Source organism: Myxine glutinosa, chromosome 2, assembly GCF_964187855.1.
Source record: "Myxine glutinosa chromosome 2, kmMyxGlut1.1, whole genome shotgun sequence".
Taxonomy (NCBI): Eukaryota; Metazoa; Chordata; class Myxini; order Myxiniformes; family Myxinidae; genus Myxine; species Myxine glutinosa.
This window is the reverse complement of record NC_136262.1, coordinates 167,681,707-167,704,561: the sequence shown is the minus strand read 5'-3', so window position 1 is coordinate 167,704,561 and position 22,855 is coordinate 167,681,707. Positions and strand designations below refer to the sequence as shown.

General features: G+C 43.3%; 1 protein-coding gene across 1 annotated transcript; it reads left to right on the top strand.

The window, feature by feature from the left end:
- LOC144890822 (deoxyribonuclease-1-like) lies at positions 1–19,536 on the top strand. Its single transcript, XM_078772668.1, has 9 exons — positions 1–72; positions 445–692; positions 2,232–2,354; positions 9,508–9,620; positions 13,965–14,074; positions 14,513–14,661; positions 16,790–16,886; positions 17,436–17,518; positions 19,410–19,536. The coding sequence occupies exons 1-9, from the start codon at positions 1–3 to the stop codon at positions 19,534–19,536; spliced, it is 1,122 nt and encodes a 373-aa protein (XP_078628794.1).
- The last annotated feature ends 3,319 nt before the right edge of the window (positions 19,537–22,855 follow it).

Genomic DNA, 22,855 nt, shown 5'->3' with positions numbered 1-22,855 from the left:
ATGTTATTTTCAAAATCTACTATTTTGGGAAACAAGAGGGATGTGGAAGCCTGCCCTTTGCGTCACATGTTAGTTAGGTGCACCCTTTACCCCACTTGCGTCATATATAGAAATTTGAAAATGTGAAATTTTGGGACATTTTGGGGAAATCGTGAAAATGCGAAAAGGTGAAATTAATTATTTAATAATTTAATTAATTAAATAATTCGACCACTTGCGGTTTGTGGTGAATCACCTCCTGTTTTGGGGGCAAGGGGGGATACGGGGATGTGGCCTGTCCCAGAACCGACCATTCTACACTACTATTGTGAAATTTACTTTATCCATTGTTTTGAATGAATTAAGGTTAATTGAGTCTAAATATGGACCTGCATCAATCCTTGTGCTTACTTTGTCTTTTCAAATGCACCCCATCATCAGTATATTATTGTTTGTTCTCTTCAGATGGTTTCACGCTGTGACATCAGCCTCCTGATTATAAAGAAATCTCAACAACAACACAACAGGCATTTTGAGGCCATTTTCCCTGCTGGAGCGAGGGTTGGCGGATCTGGAAAGAAATCTCAACAACAACACAACAGGCATTTTGAGGCCATTTTCCCTGCTCCAGCGAGGGTTGGCGGATCTGGAAAGAAATCTCGAAAGCATGAAAAAATAAACAAAGAACAAATGTTTGTCGACAACCTGAACAGGTTTGGAAACTTCACCAAAAACTGATTTTACAAAATCGATGTTTTTGCTGACCCTATAAGTGGCTATATGAGCATGAACAAGAACTTGTGTGAACTTTGCACGTGTAGATGAACAAGAGGGGAAAAAATAAATTTTATTTTTTCTGGATATGAGATCAAGGCTTGTGCAAGAGGTAACATTAATCACAAAAAAACATAAGTGGACACAGAAAACATATAATAAAGGGAACGGAAGACAAGATGGGGAGAGAGAGAGGGAAGCACACAAGTACAACAGCAGAGAACAGGGACATGAGGAGATCTGTGGGAGGGAGAGGGCTTGGGGGGAGAGGCACAGGAAGGGGGGTAGGAGTGGGTGGGAGAGGTATAAAACAAATGGACACTGCCAGGACTTCCAGCAAAGAAGTCGGTAATTCAAAAAAGTGGATCTGGGGTGAATTAACGGGGGAAGAAAAGATCAAGGTTTTGGATGGGGGAAGATAAGAGATGGTGGTGAACAGCTGTTTTGAAGACCTAGAGGGGGGAGTGGGATTGAAGAGAGTGAGGGAGTTTGTTCCAGAGGCGGAAGAAAAGAAGAATGAAAACGTGAAGGTGGGCAGAAAGTCTTGATTTTGGCAGTTTTACCAGAAGAGGGTTGCTGGCAGATGTTGTACGACCTGAAGGAATATTTGGCAGACAGAGCACAGACAGAGCTGGGGGAGCTAGTCCAGAAAGGAGTCGATAGAAGACAGCGAGACCACCAACCTGCCTGCGGTGAGTGAGTGAAAGGCCCTTGAGAGTCAGCTTCATTGCCGGAGATTCCAATGATTATGAAAGCTTTGGTTTCTACAGCATGTTTTGAGACAGATCTGGAGACTAAATATCTTGTTATGTTTCATCATGTTAAACTAATGGATAATTCAGTTTAAATTTATTAATCTATTTTATTTACTTACTCCATTATGTCATGGGCTGGCAGGATGGCCCAGACCCAGAGCGACACACACTCACCTCGAATATGTCTCGTCTCGGTTTGAATCTCAGCACAGCTATAAACTGTCATCTCGGTGTTTCACATGCAGTGTGTGTGTGTGCAATGCCTTGGGTGGACGTTGAACTGGACATCTCATCTGCTGGCATTAGTTTTTGGACATTAATGATCCCACAGTGTCAGCGAAGGGTTGACGAGCGATCTCCAGCACTTTGGTCAAATTACAAATTTCTCTCCTGACTTCTTATGTCGGAGTAGCCACCTGTCCAGGATTGTAACTCGAGCCATAGAAATTGCGTAGGCAGTACCGACGCTCGGTGTAGAGCATGCTTCATGATCGGATCTTTATTTCATCACATTTTACAATTACTTTGCAGATTGCCTGTTTTTCATTGCATATCTTCACGTGATTAGTACCTTTTTGATTACATTTACCTTTACCTGGTCCTTTGAAAGGAGTATTCATGAAAATGCCTGGAATCTTTGAAAGAACATTTACAAGGCATTGAAATCAAACTTACAAAGACTCAGGTTTTACTGTTAGTTATTAATTGAGGCATCTCCCACAGGAAATACAGTGGAAAGACCTTCGCTTACATCAAGTGTGACATCTTCCCAGGATCGACAGGATATCGGCACGAGAGAATCGGCTCGAGGAAATCCCAGAAGTCTGTGTGTTTGATCATCTATCGGTACGTCATCTCATCATCCTGATCATTAAATACAAGGATGTGACATTAATTGTATTCACTGCTATAAACATCGAGAGGTGACGTTTGGTGCACCAAGATTATTTGAGAATTGGACATGAATCGTGGATCAAAAAACCTTATTTAGTGGCTTTCTGCACATTACATCTGCAAAAACTAGGATTTTTGACTCACAACTCCATTCCCACCATCTCAATAATTCAATTCAAAGAAACATTTATTTCCATAGTTGCCAATATAACGAGTCAAACAAAAATATACGAAAGCAATACATCCGGAACTTGATGACCTCAGAAGGATACAAGCAAGACAACATGAAGAGAAGCAATATGGAGGCATCATCAGAAGCCAAGGCTTGTGTTGATATGCTTATGCACTCACAATATAAATGACAAACGATAAATTCGTTTAAATATACCGAAAGGTAAAAAATGAAGGAAAAAACATTCAAGAATACAGGAAATAACAATAACTAGAATAAACAGATAAAAATAATGAAATAGCAATAACGCAGAGATTTACAAGAGTGAACAACAAATGAACATGTGGAAAGGAAACTTTCAACAACACGAGATCAAATTTTGTTTATATGAAGACTTAAACCGGCACACAGACGACTTTGCCTTCACTGCTCCAACAGTTCTATTCCCAAGACGTGGCCGAAAATAACGTCGTGTATCAATAGAGTATGATGTGCGAGAAAAAGGGAGAAATAAGTCATCTTGTGATCTCGTGAAATGAGTGTGGATATCATGAGCTGCTGTAAAATATCATGAAAAGACTTGTGGAGAAGTTTGTTGATATGCTTGAACATAAATATCCCTGTATGTAATTTATTAAATGTCAAAAAGTGTCAATGTGTTAAGTTTGGTAAAAAGAAAGAAAAGGTGCAGTGTGGTCACGTGGATGAGAGAGGGTGCAGATCCTTGCAGCACTCTTTTAAATAACTGAGAGTGAGTGTAGCTGATTGTAACTAGAACGTGCACAGACAAGGTTACAATAGTTCAGGTAAGGGAGGATGAAGGCATTAAAGAGGGAGAACAATCGTGTCTTTCCTCGATCGTGTCTTATTATCAGTATCAAAAGTATCAAATTTAAATCTCAATTGGAATGTGTACATTTTTCTTGCACAATATGGCTTTGATTTCAATTTTTGTTTCCTGTTACAACCATCAGCTTACACAAATTTATAAAATACCAATCATTTTAAAATACTAAAGCAGACCCCAGTAAGTATGGTGAGCGCATCTGGTGTGAGTATGGGAGGTCAGCGGTGTGATTCTGCACTTCAGCGAGTCATAGCAATGATTTTATAAATGGTGAGTACGACTTCCTTGCTTAATGCTCAACATTTGAAGAATAGATCAATGAAAAGCACCATATATTGGCATCCATGGGAAGGAGGAAATCTCAATCTTATCCGGGTGTGAAGAGAAAGAAACACAAAGATGGCGTCGCAAGTAAACACAATGCTGCTGGGAAGTTCGTCATGTGCCTCAAGCTCAGTGGCTGTGTTTGTTTGAAGTCAAGTCTGGTGTTATCACATGCATTACTGCAAGGTCGGTCTTGAGACTATGATAAAATACATCAGCAATGTTAATTAGGAGGAAGAACTCAAATATGAGGACTGAGGACGCCTGGAACCTGTTCAAAGACAGAGGCAGCCAGACATTAGAGAGACGTTTACCCAAATCCCAGCATAAAGGAATTGGAGGAAAACACAAAGTTTGGAACAAGCACCAAAATATCAAGTCAGCACGAAACTGGGAAAGCTGTAAACAAGCAAGGACAAAACTATGGCAGAAATGAGGTCTTCATGAAAATTATTTGAGAGAGGGATTGCAGCAGACATAAAGGAAAACCCCAATAATATTGTCCTGTGGCTCGCTCATTTAACACCGAGAGGACGCCACGGATGGCTAATCAGGCTTAACGAGGCGTCCGGGTCAATGGCGGATTTGACTATGCAACTACGGGAGGAAGAAGGGGAAGAATAAGAAGTGGGGATTTACCTGACACGATCCGAGCAGTCTTCAATCCTGCAAATTAATCTCACACAAACACGGGATTTGGAATGAAAGGGAAAATAATAAAAGGGTTTATTCAAAATAAATATCAGGACAGGGAAACATGCCAGAAAATAAATGTCCTAAATAGGGACATCCCCACAACTCACTTCAAATACACAACACAGGAATTAATTAATAAAATTAACGTTTTGTTGTGCTTGTGTGTGATGCGCCTTAGCTGTGTGTAGATATAGCGTCCGTCAGGAATCGTCCAGGCTCCGGTGTTCGGGACCCAAGTGTGCAGTCTGGGCATGGCTCCGGTTGGCGCGAAATGGCTCGGTCATTGGCGCGAACCGCTTGGGCGTTGGCGCGAACACCCCACTCTGCATGGTCCGTCTGGCGCTACACAGCACAGCACACAGGCACCAGGAGCACGGCACAGGGGAGGATGAGCGTCAGCGGTGGTCTCTCCACCATCCTACGAATGTCCACACATTGGAACAGGTCCAACACGAAGGGATAGTCAAGGGAAAGCAAGAGGCAAAAGGAACAACTCTGGGCAGGAAGGAACCAGGAACGAGAAGGCCAAGGGAAGAAGAGAGAGAGGAAAATGCTGGCGAGCGAGCAGTTTTACGCTCCGGTCTTCCGACGTCAGCTCCTTCCCCTCCAACCAGTGCGGCGCTTCTAACCTTCCCAAATCTTCTGATCTCCTCCGTCCCTTCCCATTGGCCGAGCTCTTGGTGCCCTGCTCCATGCCGTTGGTCGATGGCCAACCACAAGTCCTTCTTTTTCTCTCCAATCACGAGGAAGCTCTCTGCCCTACTCTGCCAATCGGTGTGGTGTTTGCTGCTCGCCTGTCCGCCTGTCCAATCAAGAGTTCTCCCGGGCGTGGATCCCAGCCTGCCTGGTCAATGCGTGAAAGCCATGGTGTACCACTGCGCGGCCGCTGCCTGCTTGTCTTTCCAGTCAGTTCTTGTAAGGGGGGTGATTTAATGAAGGTGTGCACTAAGGGCCTATCTGATGTCTATAAGAGTGCGTTGCCATAAGGGACAAAGGAATGATCACCAGGTCTGACACACAGGGGTCTTATCTTAGTCCCTACAACTATTAAACACACGAACATCCTTGTATGATCACAGGTATACACTTGATCCTACAAACCGGGCTAAACACAGAACTACTTATTGAACATCTAGGTGGTTCTAGCTATAACGACAGACGTAGCATAATACCTACACAGATCTACCTAGATCTAGATATGCCTACCCAACCGACATTACAATATTTAGACTTACGTGAAGAACCAAACAAGGACCAAGCTGAATTATTCAATGAAGTGTGAACACTATTTTTTGTCAAGTGTACACCATTGAATATCGACAAGTAATTCTAGAACCAGATCAGGTACATGTCACAGATATTGCAGAGAGCATTTACGCAACTGAGGAGGAAGTTACAAAACAACTGAAATGATTGAAACAAGACAGGTTCCAAGGACAAGATAAGATCCATTCCAAGGCTCTGAATGAAGTCGGTACATACATCTGTTTAATTTATCAGAAATCCCTTCTCAAAGGCAGAGTTCCATCAGCCTGGAGTAAAGCTGATGAAGTGTTGCTCAAAAAAAGGAAAGAGGAATGAACAAGACAATTATCAACCTGTAAAACTTCAGCTCTGTTGCAGGCAAACTCAAGGAAACGATACCGAGGGATGCCAATGTTGAACACAAGGAAGATAACGATCTCTTCATGTCTTTTTTTTAATCATACCTTTGCCATAATATAAACTTTGCAAGAAAGAGACGTCAGAGTAACATAAGACCCATCACTGAAATAAGTGGGCACATAGGTAGAGCTGCAACAACAGGTAACTCTATACATTGGGTCAATAAGAGATGGGACCTCCGCTTCTGGTTCCCATGGCGAGGAAGCGTTTTCCGATCTCTCCACGTCATCAAAGTTTAAGTATTTTCCCATTCGTGTCTTCGTCAAATTTCCATTGGTTATTTTATTGTGTATGTGTTACTGTGTGTTTCTAGTTAGTGTTGGTTTGTAATTCATGCCAACTTGTGTGTAATTAATCGTTTTATGTTTGCACCGCATTGCACGGCCTGGTCTCTCTCGGCTTCCCTCCCCCCTCCACCCGCCGTCGGTGTTTTTGTGAATTTAAGTTCTTTGCTTCGCTGTATTTGCTTGTTTCTTTGATTCTCCCTTCTCCCCCGAACTTCCCCGAACATCTCCCCTTTGTCCAACGTTTTAAATACGAAAAAAATAAAATAAAATAAAAATTCTTATTTCCTTCTCTCTTCGCAGGCCCTGCCTGAGGGCTGTTGTCTCGCCCCACCCCCTTTATCTCCTTTTCTTCCACCTCTTCCTTCCATCTCCAGCTGAAACTCACCTTTCCAATTCTAGTTTTCACCATACTCATTCAACCCTTTCTCCTTCAAATTGTGGCCCTGAATGTATTTCTCTCATCCCCCTCTCCCCCTCCCCCCCTTCCTGTTCACCTGTTCAGGCTGGAGTTCCACAAGGCAGTGTTCTGGGCCCTGTGTTTTTTCTGGTCTTCATCAATGATCTCTCCAACTTCCTGAAAAATCCTCTCTATCTCTTTGCTGTTGACTCCACTCTCTGCCACTCCATACCTCATCCCTCAGATCAGCAGTCTGCAGCCTCCTCACTCTCTGCAGACCTGGACAACATCACAGACTGATGAAACAAGTGGAACATGTCTTTCAATCCTGACATTTTTCACACACTCACTATGTCTCTCCGAAAAGACTGACTGGACAACCCTCCCATCTACTTTCTCAACAATCCTCTCCGAGAAGTTCTGTTGCTCATGCTTTTGGGTCTCACTATCTGCCATGACATTTCCTGGGAAAACCACATTTCCAAGATTGCCTCCAAAGCCAGTCCCCGACTGGGCATCCTCCATCGTGTGAAGTCCCGCCTTGGCACACCTGAGCTCCTCACCACTTACAAGGCTTTCATCCGCAGCTCAATGGAATACTGCTCTCTCCTCTGGGCTGGTGCTCCTGCCGCACACCGAGCTCGGCTTCACGCTGTGGAAAACCAAAGCTTTCAGGATCATTGGTATCTCCCGCGATGAAGCGAACTCCGAGGGTCTTTCACTCACTCATCGCAGGCAGGTTGGTGGTCTTTCTGTCTTTTACCGACTCCTCTCAAGCCTAGCTCCCCCATCTCTGTCTGTGCTCTGTCCACCAAATATTCCTGAAGGTCGCACAACATCTGTCAGCAACCCTCTTATGGTTAAACTGCCAAAATCAAGACTCTCTGCTCACCTTCACTCTTTCATTCCTCTTTTCTCCTGCCTCTGGACTCTTTCTCCTGCCTCCCCCACTCTCTTCAATCCCACTCCTCCTTCCAGGTCTTCAAAACAGCTGTTCACCACCATCTCTTATCTTAACCCCTCCAAATCTTTGATCTTTTTTTACGCCCGTTAATTCACCTCAGAGCCAGTTTCGTTTCGTAATTCACCCCAGAGCCATCCCAGAGCCAGCCAGCCAGAGCCCCAGAGCCAGTGAAATACCAACTTCTTTCCTGAAGTCCTAGCAGTGTCCTTGTGTCTTATACCTCTCCCACCCCTCCCCCCCCATTCTCGTGCCTCCTCCCACCAAGCCCTCTCCCTCCCACAGATCTCCCAACGTCCCTGTTTTCAAATGTTGTGTTTGTGTCCTTCCCCTTCTCTCCCCATCGTGTCTCCCGCTCCCTTTATTATATGTTTTATGTGTCCGGTTTTTTTGTGATTAATGTCAGCTCTTACACTTGCCTCAATCTTGTATACAAAAAAGAAAAAGAAAAAAGAGATAATTGAAATATGTGGACAAAAGAACATTTATCCTGCTTTAGAAGTCATTGTGACGCACAAGTTGGAATATTGTTCACGAGTCTGGAATCCCGTCCTAAATAAAGATGAGGAAACACTGGAAATGATGCAAAGTATAATGAAAAAAAACTTATCGATGAAGTGAAGGATTTCATTCAGCAAAAAGATAAAAAACCATCCCAATTTTAAAGAAGAGGAAGAAGACAGCCGAGAGGTTACAAGTCTTCAGACGAAGGAACCAATTTGATAACATCCCTGAGCACATATTCTTCAGCAGAACACCAGACAAATGCACATGAGTAAAATGGTTCACGAGATTCAAGGGGCAATTTTCAGGAGATAAAGAAAAACATTCAGTCAAAGAACATTTATGAAGTGGTACAACACCATGAGATAAATGGCCAAGAGTGAAACAATCTACATTGAAACAATTTAAGTATAATCTAGTTAGTGCTGGAAGTATGACCCAGGGAAGTACGGCCCAACAGTTACCATGTGACCACAACGAAAAATTCAACGGATATGAAGAACAGTGAGATGACTGAAAATCATGGAACAAGTGGTTGCTTCATGTGTATTTGTCTGCATGAGTGTGTGTGTGTGTGTGTGTGTGTGTGTGTGTGTGTGTGTGTGTGTGTGTGTGTGTGTGTGTGTGTGTGTGTGTGTGTGTGTGTGTGATTTGTTGTGCAACTTCTCCAGGAGTCTGAGTCAAAGTAGAAAAAATAATCCTTTGAAATTGTGCGCTTTTGTCAGTAACAAAGAACTTTCATGTCTGAAAGAAGTATTAATTTCCTGAGAGGGACCAGTCCCTGAAAGGGGTCTTTGCTTTTGCAATCCTGGTGTCATGGGATAAACCCAAACATTAAATAAGCTGAAAACCCTTCATGTAAGAAATGTGAGCAGGACGTTTGTATTACATCAGGTACATGAGTCAATCTAAGTTTAATGACTCGTTTTCTATGTTTGCAGGTTAGCCTGGTGTTGGCTTAGCGGTTAGGGTGTCGGCTTGGGATGCTCGGATCCTGGGTTTGCATCGCGATCGATCGCTGAATTAACACCAGCGGGGTTGACTCAGCCTGTCATCCTTCCGAGGTCGGCAAATTGAGTACCAGTTCACTGGTAATTCCCTGTGTGTCGCAAGAGGCGACTCACAGGGCTGGTGGCGGGAAGGGCATCCGGCCATAAAACATTGCTTCAAAAAGGGGACCAAGGTGCCCGAAAAAGGCCAACCCCTGCTCTGCGGGGAACAATGGCCTCTAATGGTGTTTTTATGTTTGCAGGTCAGACTTGGGAGAGATGACATATATTGCTTCAACAAAAGCTCGGCGAATGAAACATTATGAAAACTTTGATAAAAGGAGATTCTTCATCAGGTTTCAGGCCCAGAACAGCGGTCAGTATGAAAAACTTTCGCTCTACTTTACATAATGCTCTTTTATTGGTACAAAACAATATTTGCTACTCTGAACAAATATAATTTTGAAATTAAGGAGCGCTTCAGGTTGTCAAAATATATTTTCATAGCTGACGATACTCAGACGTAGCTTTGAATATAAAGCGCTGAAATATCACACATGTCTTATTGCCGGAGGGTTTTGGTTCTTTGTGGACTGAGTGCATCAAGAGCCCCCAATAAATGGTGACCAATGAGAGCCTCTTGTCTGGATAGGCAGGAATATTTGGAATTTGGTCAGAGTGATGGTGATTGCTTCCTAAATATTCACCCAGTGACTGTGGGATCATTCACATATTCCAGCCATAGTTCTGAGATGTGTTTGATCAGATGGTTTTGACTATTATTTTGTGGAGAAAGGATTCCTTTTGTATTCTATTGATGTTTTGTACTTGGAGTATAAAATGGCCTAACAATATCGCTGAGACATACGCACACTCACCTCTAAGCTATCTCGCCTGGGTTCGAAGCTGACCAAGCTATAAACTGTCATCCTGGGGTTTCATAGACAGGGTGATTCATCAATGTGTGTTCCGTCCTTCAGATGGATGTTAAACTGGGCCTCTCATCTGCCAGCATTATTTACCTGAACAAGTTCCAAATTCCTGCACACTTAGTTGGGCATGCTGCATCAGAATGGTGACCAATCCAAGATTGTAACATTCCAAATGAAACTGCTTCGGTAGCCTTACGCACTCCACGGCAGGAAAAGGGTTTTTTTTTTAATTCCATGGAAAGGTATTTAAATGTGTATGTGGAAGCATGATAAAATGTCGTAATTTTCGAAAAGCCGAATGACAAATTGAAATATTCCATCCTGAGACAAGGTTCCAGAGGTGGAAGCATACATTTGGAGAAATAAAATATTGACCAATATTTTTCATAAAAAGCATCTCTATCAGAGTTCATGAAGATCTGAATACTACAAAAGTCGAGAGCACTTGTGTCCTCATGGATGTCGCCAATATTCCCCTTTCCCTCAGCCCAGATTTTGTGTCCAAAAATATGGATTAAATTAAATATAAAGTAATTATTTTCCGTTACAACCCAAGGATATTAGGGGAGGAGAACGTTTTGTTGAATGCGTGTATCAACTTTGAACTCTCCTTTGCATCTCATGTCAGGATGAATTGATGAACAAAACTAGAACGACACTTGGTGGAGCGCAAACCTCTGCCAGGCTGAACAGTTTACGTTTTGTATCCCACTGATGGGCCAGATCCGGATTCGGACCGGAGCCAAAATCGAATTGGCTTGTTCTTGTCGCCTTCCCAACTCATCCCTGTAGTTTTGTCATAATCCATCTACAACTTCATGAAATATCATGCTATATATCGGTTTTTCCCCTTATCTCTCAATGGCGAAGTGATCGGATCCAGATGTGGATCCGGATCTTCACCAAAATCGAATCGAAAGACAATTTTGTCTGAATCCGTCCACAACTTTATGAGATATCCCATTCACAAATGGACAAAAGCAAACAGAAAGGGGTGAAATCGGAACCTCTATCCACCTTCTGTGGTGGAGTTGATAAGGTTATGCCTGACAGACATCATCATTCTGTTGGGTGGAGACATTCGCCAGTGTGTCAGAAAATAAAGAAACATTCTTGTTTTTGGTTTATCTTGCACCATCAGAGTTCTAAAAAGATGACACAACAATCATTCTTCCAATCAGGGAGTTCTGCATTTACTTCAGGTTTAGGCAGTCTAGATGAGTAATGGGAATTACCTGAACTCTTTTTTTTGTATACATAGTCGAGGTTCGTGGAAGAGCGAGTACTAATATGGTCAGGCCACAACAGGCCAAAAGGAACAGTAGAGAAGGGACCACCAACAGCAGCGCTGAAGGCTAAGATAGAGGCAGGAAAGACTTTGTCTGATGGAGGATGTCCATTCGGTGGCTGGCTTTGGAGACCAACTTTGAAATATAATTTTCCAAGAAAGATCATTTCTGATAGTGTAACCCAGGAGTTTGAATGACTGCACTTCCTCAAGAGGTTTTGTAGATAGGAGGGTTTGCCACATGGTCCTTTCAGAAAGAGATCATGAGAGAGTTTGAGAGATGATAGAGATTGTCAGCATTGTTACACATGTTCCATGTGTTTGTCAATCTTGTGATTATTTTCAAGGTCTGAAGAGAGCCCATCTGGCTCTCTGTCTGAAGGATGGAGGATGTCATGGCAGAGGGAGGAGTCATCAGCAAATAGCTAAAGAGGACTTTTCAGAGAGTCAGCGAGATCATTTCTGAATATCAGGAATATGACTGGGCAAAAAACACTGCATTGGTGTACTCCAGCCTTGACAAAAAGAGGAGATTAATGGATGCACATTGACTACGAGAGTAGAAGTAGTCAGTAAGACATATGTGGGGTTGGCCTCGGATGCCATAGGCAGAAAGTTTGGAGAGCAAGGTGGGATGCCAGGCTTTGTTGAAAACACAATATTTATCCAAAGAGATGGCAAAGATCTCATGTCTGACATCGAGGACCTCCATCAATTGCTGGGAACATAGAAGCATCATGTCCAAAGTGGAGTGACCTGGACTGAAACCAAATTGGTAATCCAAGGTGCGGTTTTTGGACAAAAGGAAGGATTTAACATCAACTGTGATGATGGATTCCATGACCTTGTTGATGATTGGAAGTAAGCTGATTGGTCTGTAGTTGAGTGGGATCTGTTTTTGCACCTTTTTATTGAATGGAGTGATGTTGGCAGATTTTCAAGCAGATGTGAGATGACTGAGCGTAAATTAAAGGGTGAAAACAGAAGACAGCGGATGTGCAAGACAAGCAGAGCTCGTATTCAGGAAACGTGAGCTGATGCCGTCTGGTCCTGGGTGCAGGGCCGACGCCAGACTATTTTGCGTCCTATGCAAGGCCAGCTACTTGCATCCCCTCCCTCCCCCCTAAAATTTTTTTTGCCAACTTCGATTATTAAAAAGATGTTTTGTAGAAAAAATAAAAAGCAGAAAACTTGAAACTGCTAAATTTATTTTAAATTGCAAGAATAAGTACCATAAGATGCCAACAGCACCAATATTAAAGGCGCAATATCCATTAATATGGCAGTGGCCCTGTTACCCCACGCTTTGGGGCAAATGGGCTTTCACTTAAAAAAAATATGACACTTCATGTGGTTTGCAATGCAAAATAAACAAAGTGGTCCCTTTATGAGTGTGTCAATGGAAATTACAGATAAACAAAACAGTTTTTGGTTTGAGCAATAAGTTTTAGATATGCAAAATCAAAATTTTAAATAATCAATCTTTGATTATCTTTCGCAAATACAAAATAAAATATTTTGGCACACATCATTTTGAACTAAAGGGCACTCGGTATAATGCATACCTCAGCCATTGGCAACACAACTTTCAAACCTTTTACTTCACACACCTTTAAGTATATATACCATTTAAGGATACTTGGCGTAACCAACCCGTCATGTCACCACAATATTTCGCTTACAGTCAGACAGAGAAACAAACAAAAAAACAGACAAACAGAGTTAAAAATGTCTCATAAAAGTTTCAATTTCAGACACATCAACATCTCACTTTGCGTGCCTTTTCCTTTGCACATTTTGTTACAAATTCAACCAGATCAAGTGCTGATGCCTGGGCATGTTCAATTGATATCGTTGCCAAGCCAACTAGTCTCTTTTCCAACATTGTAGAGCGTATGTAAGTTTTTATAACTTTGAGCTTTGAGAAACTAGGTTCACCACGTGCCACTGATACTGGAAGTGTGAGAAGGATCCTCAAAGCAACGGAAACATTGGGCACATTATCCAGGAGTTTTTGTTGTAGTCGGAAGAGAAGTACTTCTTGTGGCAGCATAGACTTTGGAAGTCTTCGAGCTATTGCTACAAGTTCAGTAATGCGCCCCTCTGATGTCTGCGCCCCAGGTGGCTGCCTAGTTGGCCTAATGGTAGCGCCGGCCCTGCCTGTGTCAGAGTCAGAGACAGAGTACAGGAGAAGTTGTGTACGACAGGGAAGGATGGATACCGAGAGGAAATGGAAATATTCTGTTTTTGACGTATTTATAAACATGCGAATACATTTTGATATGAGCTATATTCAAAAAGCTTTATGAGCGAGACTCAGAACAGCCCTGCACACACCAAGGAATATTATATTTTCAACATACACTTACAAATGTTTAGTTGGAAAATAGAAAAAATATATTGTTTCTATTGGAGATGCACCTGGTGTTACCTTTTGTGCATGTCTGTTACTGAATTGAGTTTCTCAATTAGAAACTACAATAAATTTTGGTTTTCTCAGGTATCAGTGATTGCATTCTTGTCCCTGTTTTGACAACTACAAACGTGAAAAAAGAAGTTGATGAACTTTTTGATATGTTTGATTCAGTTGAAAAGCATTGGTGCAACAAGGTAAGAACAATATATAACTCGCTTTTATCACTTGGGCAGCTGTCCTATTGCAAATTGAATAGCCTTTCTACATACTCTCGGACTCTTGAAATATTTTTATCACAACTATAAATTCAAGAGGTTATAATCAAATATTGTTCCTTTAATCTTTGGCGAAACTTTGAGACATGCTCCATAAAGTTTAATACCCATGTTGTAAAGACTCGGCTTGAATACGTACGTGTGTTTGGATGCATTCCTTATTTTAAGGATCCAACAAGCAAACGCCATTAATGCTGTCATGAAAGGAGTTTCTTGGATTCAAATAAATTTTCACAACTACGATCAGACATCCCTCAATCCTTAAACTGGAAAGAAGGATGGAAATTAAATATATAATTCTGGTGATGGAGGATTCAAAGAGATAATGTGACCTTTTTCTATTTCTTCTACATACAGAATGTCATGTTTCTTGGAGACTTTTCCACCATCGCAAAATATTTGGATACGCAAAAGCAAAGCATGAACAATTATGACAAATTCCAATGGCTTATTGATGGCAAAATGGACACCATGGTGGAAACGGATATCAACTACGCAAATGACCGGTTTGTTTGCTATTCCTCAATTGCATTGGGACATTATATAGTATGAGCACCTACAATACTTTATGATGATACTATTTGGGAATATTCAGTTTCAACATTCACAAAAATCGCTAAATTGCAGTTCTCCCGTCCACACTCTGTCCTGATTCTTTAAACATGACCTACCCCGACTCCCTTTCCTTTGTATCCCTTGGTCTCAACCTATTTCCTTTTGGTTCCTTTTCCTGCAACAATGACATACCTTCAGCTGTTATACGCAAGCCTGGTGTTGGCTTTACGGTTGAGGTGGCTGGCTGAAGATCTTAGGGTCTTGAGTTCAAACCCCTGTCATGCTATTCAATAACACCAGGTGGGTTGACTCAGCCTGTCATCCTTCTGAGGTTGGCAAAATGAGTATCACTTATTGGAAACAAGGGAAACTGTATTCCATCACAATCCCACAACAAAAGCAAAATGTCAAAATATGGTCATCCATAAGAGCATTGTGGTGTTGTATTGTGGTGTCATTCCTTCCTTGTTTGGTTGTTTTGTGCGCTTTCATCCCTCAAGGTTTTTCCTTTTTTTTTAAATGTAGAAATAACGATGAGCTGTCTTGTTTTCATTGAATGAGCAGCCAATGTATACCAAATGGTGCCCATGACCCATGTGACCAGTTATTTCTGGGACACACCATGTCGCTTTTCCTAGTATATCGCAAATCTCGTTTTGACTCCGTTTTGACTCCCGTTTTGACTCCCACAACGTGTGGCGCTGAATGGGTTTCTCTCATCTCCTCTTCCTGTTCAGGCTGGAGTTCCCCAAGGCAGTGTTCTGGGCCCTGTGCTTTTTCTGGTCTTCATCAATGATCTCCCCGACTCTCTTGAAAATCCTCTCTATCTCTTTGCTGATGACTCTACTCTCTGTCGCTCCATTCTTCATCCCTCAGATCGACAGTCTGCAGCCTCCTCACTCTCTGCAGACCTGGACAAAATCACAGACTGGGCAAACAAGTGGAACATGTCTTTCAATCCTGACAAATCTCACACTCTTACAATGTCTCTCCGAAAAGACCGACTGGACAACCCTCTCATCTACTTTCTGAATAATCCTCTCCAAGAAGTTCTGTCACTCAAACTTTTGGGTCTCACTATCTGCCATGATCTTTCCTGGGGAAACCACATTTCAAATCTGGCCTCCAAAGCCAGTCGCCGACTGGGCATCCTCCGTCGTGCGAAGTCCTTCCTTGGCACACCTGAGCTCCTCACCACGTACAAGGCTTTCATCTGCAGCTCAATGGAATACTGCTCTCCCCTCTGGGCTGGTGCTCCTGCCTCACACCTAGATCGTCTTCACGCTGTTGAAAGCAAAGCATTCAGAATCATTGGAATATCCCGCGATGAAGCTAACTCCAAGGGCCTTTCACTCACTCACCGCAGGCAGGTTGGTGGTCTTTCCGTCTTCTACCGACTCCTCTCTGGCCTTGCCCCCCCAGCTCTCTCTGGGCTCTGTCCCGCAAATATTCCTACAGGTCGCACAAGATCTGCCTGCAACCCTCTTATGGTTAAACTGCCAAAATCAAGACTCTCTGCTCACCTTCGCTCCTTCATTCCTCTTTTCTCCCGCCTCTGGAACAAACTCCCTCACTCTCTTCAATCCCACTCCACCCTCCAGGTCTTTAAAACAGCTGTTCACCACCATCTCTTATCTTCCCCCATCCAAAACGTTGATCTTTTCTATCCCCGAAAATTTCACCCCAATTCCACTTTTTGAAATACCAACTTCTGTCCTGGAAGTCCTTGGTGTCCTTGTGTTTTATACTTCTCCCACCCCCCACCCCTTCCCACGCCTCCTCCCCCTGAGCCCTCTCCCTCCCACACATCTCCCTGCTCTCAAATGTTGTGTGCTCTCAAGTGTTTGTGTGCTTCCCATTCTCTTGTCTTCCGCTCCCTCTTTTTATATATTTTGTTTGTCTGGTTGATTTGTTTGTGAAGTAAATGTCAGCTCTTTCACGAGCCTCGATTCAGTATACAAAAAAATATATATATATACCCATCATCCTCTTTGCCCTCCTCTGTGTGTAAGGGTTTATTGCCCCCACATTTCCCCTTCATTTCTGAGACATAATACTCACGTGTTATTCAACTTACAGATTTGTTGCTTTCGGAACGGAAGTACAAAATGCTGTTGTACCTGGATCAGCAAAACCTTTCAACTTTTTGATCAATTACTCTCTCAGTCAGGAGGAGGTATGATGCAGTGTATACCTACCACCGGTGGGAGATTCAGAAAATACCGATTATTCATCGTGAAGTTTGATATTGACGGTTCATAGTTTTGTACTTGGTTATACCTGGCGTTCCATACAATCCGCAGAGGTACACCAATCGGGTTTTACATGGCCTCAAAGGATGAAAATGTTGTATTTTTACTTGATTTAGAATTATCAGGTTTACAACTAATACAGTTGTGTGTGTTCCATGGACACAACTATTTTTTTGGTTATCCCAGTTAATGGAAATCTCTGTTTTAAGATTACACTTTTTCCCCATTGTAACTGAGGGTTCAATGAACCTGGACCAAAATTTCAGCCGGAGATAAATGTCCATCGTAAACACATAAGATGATCAATGTTTGTTTGTAATGTGAAATACTCAGAGAAGAGTGTAAAATTCTCAACAATAGATGTTATCTCACAAGTCAACAGGTTGCTTTGGAAAAGATGAGGTTTGAAATGTTTATGATGACATGTTGACAGTAACCTTGCTAATGCATTCCTCTTGCTCACACTCCCACAGGGCCTGTGTATCATGGACCATTACCCTATCGAATTGGACCTGGACCTGGAGCCACCACCCCACGGGCATTCAATTGGCGGCGGGTATGCAAATAAAATTGGCGGCGGGTCTCCAAAACAAAGTGGCGGTTATCATGAAACAAATGTGTGATCATTCAGCATTTCTGCTAATGTTGTCTCTGTGCAAATGCTATGCTTAACATAATTATATGAATGATTTATTGAATAATTGGGAGATGTTATTCTGTTGGGTTCATCAGTGAAATAATGGGGCAGTCTTTTGACAAATTCTTCATATTATGCACGTCAATTAACCTTTTATCATTCTTCTTCTGATTTGCTTGCTCATCCTATACTCTTTGTGTAATGCTCTTGCATGAATGTCTTGTTTCTGCAAATAAAACTGATTAAACAGATGAATATTGTGTTTGAATTTGCTCATCTGCTGTTGATTTAAATATGGCTTCATTTAATCTCTCCTCGTAAATGTGTGAAGGCGATGAACTCGAAGAAGAAATCATTTGTGGACACATGCCATGCTATTGTCATTCTTTTTTTCTTTTTTTTTGTATACTGAATCGAGGCTCGTGAAAGAGCTGACATTTGCTTCACAAACAAATCAACCAGACAAACAAAATATATAAAAAGAGGGAGCGGAAGCCAAGAGAAGGGGAAGCACACAAATACTTGAGAGCACACAACATTTAAGAGCAGGGAGATGTGTGGGAGGGAGAGGGCTTGGGGGGAGGAGGCGTGGGAAGGGGGGGGGGGGGTGGGAGAAGTATAAAACACAAGGACACCAACGACTTCCAGGACAGAAGTTGGTATTTCAAAAAAGTGGAATTGGGGTGAAATTAGCGGGGGTAGAAAAGATCATTGTACTGTATTGGGGACGTCGAGAGATTAGGTGGATGTTAATGACGAAGGGAGTGCTTAGTTTAATGGGATGACGGGGAAGCACGAGTTTTAGGGGAAAAGCAGCTAGATAGATGATGCTGTGTGTTTGAGGAATTGTGTATGGAGAACCAAAGGAATTGTGTTGAAGTGTATGGAAAAAGGTGTGTGAGCACAAAAGGTGTGCGAATTTGGTGTGTGAGATAAAAGGTGTGTGAAATAAATGGTGTGGAATGAGTAGTGTGGAAAGCTTTGTGTGGAATGAGTGGTTTGGAGTGCATGGTGCGAAGGATTGAATGAGGGAAGAGTGGAACCCATTTGCGAAAGCCCGGGGGGGGGGGGGGGTGGGGGGGGTAGTGTCAAGTCAGGTAGAGGGCTCAGGTAAATTGTTTGGATATTGACACCTGTGGTGCAGGTAGTGGCAATGTAGTGCTTTGGAGGGTGCATGAGTCAGTGAAATGACTAGGCGTGTGGCTTAATTGGTGCGTATGGTTATTGGGGCACTCCGCCACTGGTAGTTTGTCGGCCAAGTGAGGCCGCAGGTAGGCTCTGGGAGCCAGTTAGGGTAGTTATGAGTTGTTCAGTGGGGCCCGAGGATCCAAGGGAAGGACCCGGGTTGCCCAATGCCAAGGTGGGCATCAGGGGGTAAACTGCCAGGAAGGACTTTCCCCAGTTTAGGTAGTCGCAGGAGCAGGTAAGCTCGGGTGGCGACTTCAGGGGCGGAGGTGCACAGGTAGTTGGACCTGCTAGTGGAGCCACACGACCCAGCCCCGAAATTGTGCAAGGGCACAGTATGAAAATTCAGTGGGAGTGAGACCCAAATTTTGGAAGGCACCAGGTGGTCAATGGGAATTCGGTTTTTAGAACCACATAGTTTAAAGATGGCCGATTGGCCGGGTAAGACCCCGGGCAGTTTAAAATTAAATGTCAGTAGAGTAGTTAGGATGAGAGAAATCCCCTTCGCGCCATCCACAGCCATTCACCAAGGAGGACGAAGTTCCAGAATAATTTACAGAATCTGCACCATTTTAGGTGTTTGCAAGCAGTCATGGGTCACATGATATCTTGCAAAATTGAGCAGATGTGCACGAAGAAGAGCTGCAATTGGGAACACCATTTACAGACACATAGTTCAGCAGAAAAATGGAAATGATTTCCCAAGAGAAATGATGGATAAAGCTCACACAGCTGAGTTATCAGTCCCTTGAAGGACATGTTCCATGAAAAAACAGAACTAAATTGGTCGCCATTTATTTTATGATGGTGCAATGTTTGAAAACCTCATGCAGTTTTTTGGTGAATGTTCATTAAAACTTGAAGAATTTCAACACAGTGAAGGTTTTTGTCCAATTTTCCAAAAACGAGTCAAAAGTGGTTCTTTGTAAATGAGGTAGGGAAAGTATCACAACATCACAATTACCCCAGATTCAGTGACGTAATGGTTTAATAGTCCATTGTGAATCTGGGAGGTCGGTGGTTCAAACCCCGGCCGAGTCACACCAAATACTTTAAAATGGTATGTGCCACTTCCTTGCTTGATGATCAGAATTTCTAAAGACTAGGGCATGCCCGTACTATATATAAGCTAGGCCCGTACGTGGGTGCCCGTTCCTTGCCAAAAAAAAAAAAAAAAAAAAATTTGTGTAGGGGTGTGTGTGTGTAAACATCCTAAGGCAAAATACGTGGGTGCAAAAAAACATGCGTGCAAACAACAACAACAAAAAAAAACTTTGAAACCACGTGGCAGTAACGACCACAGAACCCCCCCCCCCCTCTATTTACATGAATGGTTTGGTCCATTCGCAACGACCACAGAACCCCCCCCTCTATTTACATGCAATGGTTTGGTCCATTCGCAACGCCAAAGCGAACGGCGAACGGCTAAATCGCCATAGCTCGGTAAGTACTTGTCCGATTAATTTCAAACCTTGAAAAGGCACATCCTCGGGTCCCCAGCAATATACCTGGCAAGTTTCAAGTATATCGGACCCGTGGTTGTCGAGAAACAGCGGTCACAGACAAACATACAAACACACATACACACATACACACATACACACATACACACATACACACAGAGATTAATGGAATTATAGATAGATGAAGTATGATGGCAGTGCCATTTCCAACAACCATAAGATGGCAGTTCGTAAGTAAGTGCGCAAGTGCAGGTTTGGAAGATGGCCTCCTCTTGCATCGAAGTTCATTGTCAAAATGAACCAAAATGAACCAAAAATCATTGGTCAAATCCATTTCTGGTGTTTGTTCCCCCTCCATCCCCTCCCTTACCTCAAATGGCCACACAGTTGACATCGCACGTGACAAAGCCGAATGCCTCAACTCTGTGTTTGCCTCAAAATCTTTAGTCCCAAACCCATCTCTCTCTGTTCCCACCTTTCCCAGTACAACCCAACTGCTCCTGGACTCTGTGTCCTTCTCTCCTGACGAGGTGGAGGAGTTTTTGTCTAACCTCGACTCTGATTCTGCAACTGCACCAGACGGCATCAGCCCACGGGCCCTAAAATCCTGCTCTGGCGCTCTATCTCACCCTCTCTCTGTTCTTTTCACCCTCTCTTTTGCTCAAGGTCATCTGCCAGCATCCTGGAAATCAGCAAACATTACCGCTTTACACAAAAAGGTGCAAAAACAGATCCTTGCAACTACAGACCAATCAGCCTGCTCCCAATTATCAGCAAAGTCATGGAATCCATCATTGCTTCGGGATATGAAATCTTTCCTCTTCTCCAATGGCTTGATCTCTGATCATCAATTTGGTTTCAGACCAGGTCACTCTACTCTGGACATGCTGCTTCTGCTGTCTCAACAATGGATGGAGGACCTCAATGCCAAACAGGAAATCAGAGCTGTCTCCCTTGACATTCACGTGCCTTCGATACGGTCTGGCACCCAGCTCTGCTCACCAAACTCTCCTCCTATGGTATCCATGGAAATCTCCATGCATGGCTTGCGGACGTCCTCTCTGGTCGAAGTCAACGTGTGGCCCTGAATGGATTTCTCTCATCTCCCCTTCCTGTTCAGGCTGGAGTTCCCCAAGGCAGTGTTCTGGGCCCTGTGCTTTTTCTGGTCTTTATCAATGATCTCTCCGACTCTCTGGAAAATCCTCTCTATCTCTTTGCTGATGACTCCACTCTCTGCCGCTCCATTCCTCTTCCCTCAGATCGGCAGTCTGCAGCCTCCTTACTCTCTGAAGACTTGGACAAAATCACAGACTGGTCAAACAAGTGGAACATGTCTTTCAATCCTGACAAATCTCACACTCTTACTGTCTCTCCGAAAAGATCGACTGGACAACCCTCCCATCTACTTTCTCAACAATCCTCTCCAAGAAGGTCTGTCGTTCAAGCCTTTGGGTCTCACTATCTGCCATGATCTCTCTTGGGAAAACCACATTTCCAAGCTGGCCTCCAAAGCCAGTCGCCGACTGGGCATCCTCCGTCGTGCGAAGTCCTTCCTCGGCACACCTGAGCTCCTCACCACATACAAGGCTTTCATCCGCAGCTCAATGGAATACTGTTCTCCCCTATGGGCCGGTGCTCCTGCCTCACACCTAGCTCGACTTCACGCTGTTGAAACCAAAGCTTTCAGAATTATTGGAATCTCCCGCGATGAAGCTATCTCTGAGGGCCTTTCACTCACTCATCGCAGGCAGGTAGGTGGTCTTTCTGTCTTCTACCGACTCCTCTCCGGCCTTGCACCCCCAGCTCTCTCTGTGCTCTGTCCCGCAAATATTCCTACAGGTCGCACAAGATCTTCCAGCAACCCTCTGATGGTTAAACTGTCGAAATCTCGGCTCTCTGCTCACCTTCACTCTTTCATTCCTCTTTTCTCCCGCCTCTGGAACAAACTCCCTCACTCCCTTCAATCCCACTCCTCCCTCCAGGTCTTTAAAACAGCTGTTTACCACCTTCTCTCATCTTCCCCCATGCAAAACCTTGATCTTTTCTACCCCCGCTAATTCACCCCAGATCCACCTTGTTTGAAATTCCACCTTCCTTTCTGGAAGTCCTGGCAGTGTCCATATGTTTTATACCTCCCCAAACCCCCCCACCTCCCCCCTTCCCATGCCCCTCCCAAACCCTCTCACAGATCTCTCGATGTCTCCATGTCTCTCGGTCCCTGCTTTCAAATGTGTTTGTGTCCTTCCCCCTCTCTCCCCATCTTGTCTACCGCTCCCGATGTTATATGTTTTATGCGTCGGTTTGTCTTTCTGTGTGATTAATGTTCGCTCTTTCACGAGCCTCGATCTTGTATACAAAAAAAAAAAAAAAAAAAAAAAAATTGTCAACGAAACTCGTATTATTATTTTCTGGCGGATCCTATCCGTCGCTTCCCTGCCGGAACAATTCGGACAGTGACCAAGTGATTTGGCTGTAAAGGGTATTTTTGTTTTATTGATGCATCAAATAATCGAGTAATTATTTGATTAATGACTTGATGAGTTGATTTTCAAAAAGTTACACATTCGGATGAAACGGTGGTGGTTTAGGTTTTCTATTATCCAATTGA